This window comes from Erythranthe guttata, chromosome 8, assembly GCF_056151865.1.
Source record: "Erythranthe guttata isolate IM_541 chromosome 8, IM_541, whole genome shotgun sequence".
NCBI classification, from domain to species: Eukaryota; Viridiplantae; Streptophyta; class Magnoliopsida; order Lamiales; family Phrymaceae; genus Erythranthe; species Erythranthe guttata.
Genome location: NC_142540.1, coordinates 8,154,230 through 8,159,088, shown reverse-complemented (window position 1 = coordinate 8,159,088; position 4,859 = coordinate 8,154,230). Strand labels below are relative to the sequence as shown.

At 35.5% G+C, this 4,859-nt stretch overlaps 1 protein-coding gene across 1 annotated transcript; it reads right to left on the bottom strand.

Moving 5' to 3' along the window:
* Positions 1-217: 217 nt before the first annotated feature.
* On the bottom strand, positions 218-4,287 carry LOC105960755 (histone deacetylase 19). The gene is made up of 9 exons (XM_012984969.2): positions 4,134-4,287; positions 3,670-3,741; positions 2,176-2,707; positions 1,603-2,043; positions 1,269-1,499; positions 982-1,055; positions 836-887; positions 658-726; positions 218-558 (listed from the first exon to the last, which is right to left on the bottom strand). Exons 3-9 carry the CDS (start codon positions 2,701-2,703, stop codon positions 481-483), a joined length of 1,473 nt encoding a protein of 490 aa, XP_012840423.2. The 5' UTR covers positions 2,704-2,707; positions 3,670-3,741; positions 4,134-4,287; the 3' UTR covers positions 218-480.
* Between the last annotated feature and the right edge of the window lie 572 nt (positions 4,288-4,859).

The following is a 4,859-nucleotide window of genomic DNA, read 5'->3' as shown; positions in this document are numbered from 1 at the left end:
AATGTGCGGTAACTACTTTTTGAAGAACTTGTAAACTATCCAATAGCTTATTTTTGTATTTTATTAGCTCTAAAACACTAATGAAAGAGTTCCTAGAACTTATAAGTTCTTAAACATCCCTACACACAGTTTAAAGAGTTTATAACTTAGCTTATTTACCCTCTAAAACAAATAGCATAAAACATTTTTAAAACCATCTAATAACAACAAAATATAGTTACGCTTCTTGAAAACCATCTAATAACATAGCAAAAAAATGAAAAATATACATTAGTTTACGTTGGATTTACAATTTTAGACCAACAATAGAATAATAACGATTATATTATCGAGCCTTTTTACAGGCCCTTTTATCCAAAATTACTTAAAGATGGGAGGGATTAAATCTTTCAGATGCCTTGAGCGCAACCAAAAAATACGAACCATCATATACATTATAGGATTAATTTAGGATGTCAAGTAATTGTCTGATCAATCTTATCATGCAGGTTTTTCGGGGTTCTCCTTTTCAGAATTAAGACATGGTCCATCATCGACTTCTGCAGCTAACATAGAACCCTGAAAAAATAAAGACAACTTACAGAATTATAAAGAATTCAAAATATATATATATATATATATATATATATATATATATATATTTGGATCATACGTTACCTTTGAGTTTATCGTGTCAATGACTGTCGACTCCACCTTTTTGGAAAGCTGATCTATGGCCTCTTCATTCTGAAGAATAAAACGAGAATTACATTTAGTACTTTGTTAGTGACCTTTGACAAATTTTGACTAAGTTCGATATATGTTTCAAATTTAAGATTTTAACGAAACGAGATACCTTATCATTTGGCACGGGTTCAAGAAATTCCATTTTCACCCTGCCAGGTTTACTGTATGTATGTATGTAACAATGAGTATATAAATAAATGATAATAATACGAAGAAAGCTTAAGAGAAGTATTAGCTGAGTTTAGAAAACTATACCTTTCGTAATCAATGTTACCATCATATTCAGGATAGTTTCGTTCATCTTTATTATCTTCATCTTCTTCGTTCGCCTGCCAAAAAATGAACTTGTGAGACCTCTATATCCAAATTCTCTTTTTTTAGATAGCACTAACTTAGATAGTATGATATTTATTAAAAATTGGCATATTCATAATTCTAATCGTAATTACCACTTTATAATTTTTTTTATTTTTTATTTTTTATTTTTTATTTTTTATTTTTAAAAAAGCCGGAGATTATTATCGTAAGTGACAAGAACGAACCTCTGGGAAGTAAGTATCAGGTGGGCGCTCCTGGAACTGAACACTCGGAGCATGCTGAAGTTTGGAGAGATTGTCGAGTAGACTAATTCTAATTTCATCGAGCATTTCTCTCGAGTTTTTATTCTCCATATTACTAGGAGCAACGTGAAGAGTGTACTCCGGCCCGAAATACTCTATATATTCATGCTCTGGCATTTTATCATCTATCTCTACTCCAAGCGCCACCCCTGTCTGCTCAACAAACATAACCACCAATTTTTTTTTTATTCGAAAATTCCCCCAAGAAAAAAAATAAATTAAAAAAAATAAATATATATAGAAACAAAATAATTACCTCATAGCACCAGCATCGAGCGACATTACGTATAGTGTAACCACCTCCACCAAGTAAAAGAAGCGGCACATTAAAAGACCTCATAAATCTGACGCACTCGGCATGACCTTTAACGGAGAGATTAAAGCATCCTAATCTATCACCGGAAAGTGAGTCGGCCCCACATTGTAAAACGACTGCTCCGGGTCTATAAACCTCCATCACCTTACTAATTATAGGCTTAAATAACGATTGATAACTTTCGTCGTCGATTCCATCGTCCAACGGTACGTTAAGCGCGTAATATTTCCCCGCCCCGTATCCGTTGTCTAATATGTCACCTGTGCCTGGAAAATAATCTCCGAATTTATGGAAAGAAACAGTCATCACTCTGTCGGTTACGTAAAAGGCCTCCTCGACTCCATCGCCATGGTGTATGTCTATGTCTATGTATAGAACACGCTGCAATAAATCGAATCAATAGCACATTAAACAGAAAAGTAACTAAAGTTGAATTGCGAAAATGCCCCTCAAGTATTCATATTTACCAAACTCCCTCTAACTAACAGTTGACAAAAGTGAATATTATCGTACCTCGTGAGTTTTGAGGAGTTCCAAAATGGCAAGCACGATATCATTGACATAGCAAAAACCAGACGCCTCGCACTTCTTGGCGTGGTGCAAACCGCCGGCCCAATTAACCGCAATATCACAGTGCCCATGGTTCAGCTTCACCGCGCCACCAATCGACCCGCCGGCGTAAGTCTGGCAGAAGTTATAAAGTCCGTCGAACACGGGGCAATCTTCGCCCACATTGAACCGCTTGAGCTGCCTCAACTGGTCCTGAGTTGACTCGGGTGTGATCCTTCTCAAGAATGAGACGTAATCGTCGGCGTGGAATCTGCAGAGATCCTTTTCTCGAGCTGGGTTGGGTTTCATTACGTGCATGTGTTGTAGTAATCCGTAGTGGGCTAAGAGAGCGTGGGTCATGCGCATTCTGTGTGGCTTCATCGGGTGGCCTTGCCCGTAATAGTAGTTTCCGACTTCCGGATCGTAGAAGTAGCATACGGTTCTTTTCGACCCGTCTGTTCCTGATGGTAGGGAATTGCCACCTGTCGCCATCGCTCTGCATAGATGAATAGTTTAATGCTTTAATTGATCGATTATGCATGTATGTACATACATTTAACTAAACGAAAGAGTGGAACTTTATCAAGCTGCTATATTTAATTTCTGCACCGAAAGTATTGGATATTAATAAATCATATATATGGCATGCTCTACAACTGTCATTGATTTTAACTTTTTTGATTTACATAATACATTTAAATAATCCTTGAAGAATATAGTTTATGAGAAAATCGACAATAATGAGAGAAATGATTGACTCGATCGGCTGCCAAGTATTCTATAATCTAAATAGAACAGAGAAACGTGTAATAATGCAGTCTTATTCAATAAATGAGAAAGAGAAGTGATAGTTGAGTTTAGACGACTCATTTACTCATTTCTTATCTTTAACTAATTAATTATATTTCTGACAAGACGATGTTCATTAGGGGACTTTATAGCCTTTTATTGATCTTTCGTTCCTCTGGACTCTGCTTTACGAAGCACAACATTAAATAATCTCCACGAATGAAGACTGTCCTAACTCAGTTCAAAATATTTTTGAAGATAGAGTTCAAGAACGAAAGCAAATACTTTCTGCCATAACCACATGAATTAATAACGATTGAAGTATTTGTCGAAAATACGAAAATCCACCTCTCATGTTAATTGCTGTTTTATGACACATAATAACCTATTAGATAATGAACTTCAAGTTATAAACACAGAAAATAAACAAGTTATCAGCAAATTATGAAAAAAAAAACATACAGATTGAGCGGTTGAAAACGGTAAACATGACATTGAGATGCCTAATTAAGACCATGACGCGACTAACGAGTTTTTCTAAAACTCAAGCAGGACAAACAAAGAAATCAAAATTAAAAAATGAACTAAATATGATGCAAAAAAAAAAAAAAAATAGTTGTTTCAGACATGAATTAAACAGTAGAAAGTGTATGTAGGTAAAAAACATACCTTTTGTTTATACTTGATTGCTGTGTGCTCACAAATTCAAATTCCTCTATGTTATTCGACTGGATTAATTAACTGTAAAATTTCAACAAATAGTGAGTTTATCATGTAATTAGATATCCTAACACATATTAACGATGCAGTAATCTACAGAGAAATATCGGCGGCCTTCCCCCAATTTTCAACCAATCAAACACCACAAACAGTTTCACATAATTAATTAATTAATTAAACTCAATTTATTCACTACCAATTATTAAACACAAAAACCTAAACAAACCTAAACAGAGTAACAGGTTGAAAACAACTACTACTCGAATGGGGAAGAACTAATTCGGAGATTCATCTGATTAGTTTACTCTAACCTGATTGGCAAGATTATAGATTGGATATTGTTTTTCCTTGCGGTGAAGAACTAATTCAGAAAAAAACCCAAATTGGGGAAAATCAAACAGTGAAGAACTCACCAATTCGAAGTGAAGAAACTAGAAATTGGAATTGGCGGAGAAGACAGTAGAAGAACTGAGGAGTTCTGTTCGTCGTGCCCTACTCTTCCTCGTACTCTTGTATGTTCTGTCTTCTTTTCTTTTTTTGTTTTTAACTTTTTTTCCTTATAAAATCATAAATATAAGAATTCTTTACAAATATACAACTGGGCTGGGCTTGGACTGGGCTTAGGTGAAAATGTAAGTGGACTCAATTTGTGGGATTTTTTTTTAGTTTATTTTTTATCGGATACTCGACTCGATACCTAGGTAGAATTGTTAATACGCGAATCCAATCTGATTTGTGAGCACCGGATACCCGAACCCGGGAAACCTTGGTTATTTCAAAAATCACCCGATCCGGTCGGGTCATAACCCGAATAACCCGACCTGAAACCCACCCCTAAAGTAACCACAAGTAGGGATGGCAATTTGATCACCCCCGATTGATCCCCGCCCCGATACGTCCCGAAATTTTCAGGTATTATCTGCCCCGAAAAAAATGGGATGAGTATGGGATTGATTTTTTTTTTTTTACCGGGTACGAGTACGGAGACGGGTTTGCTTATGCCCACCTCGTAGACCCGCCCTGCATTATTTAGGTAATTAACTAGTAGTAATAAATTAAATATTAGCTACAAATGGGGATTTTTAGGTTTCGATTATATAATTAAATATTAGTATTATAGTTAATGTTAGTTTTTTGGT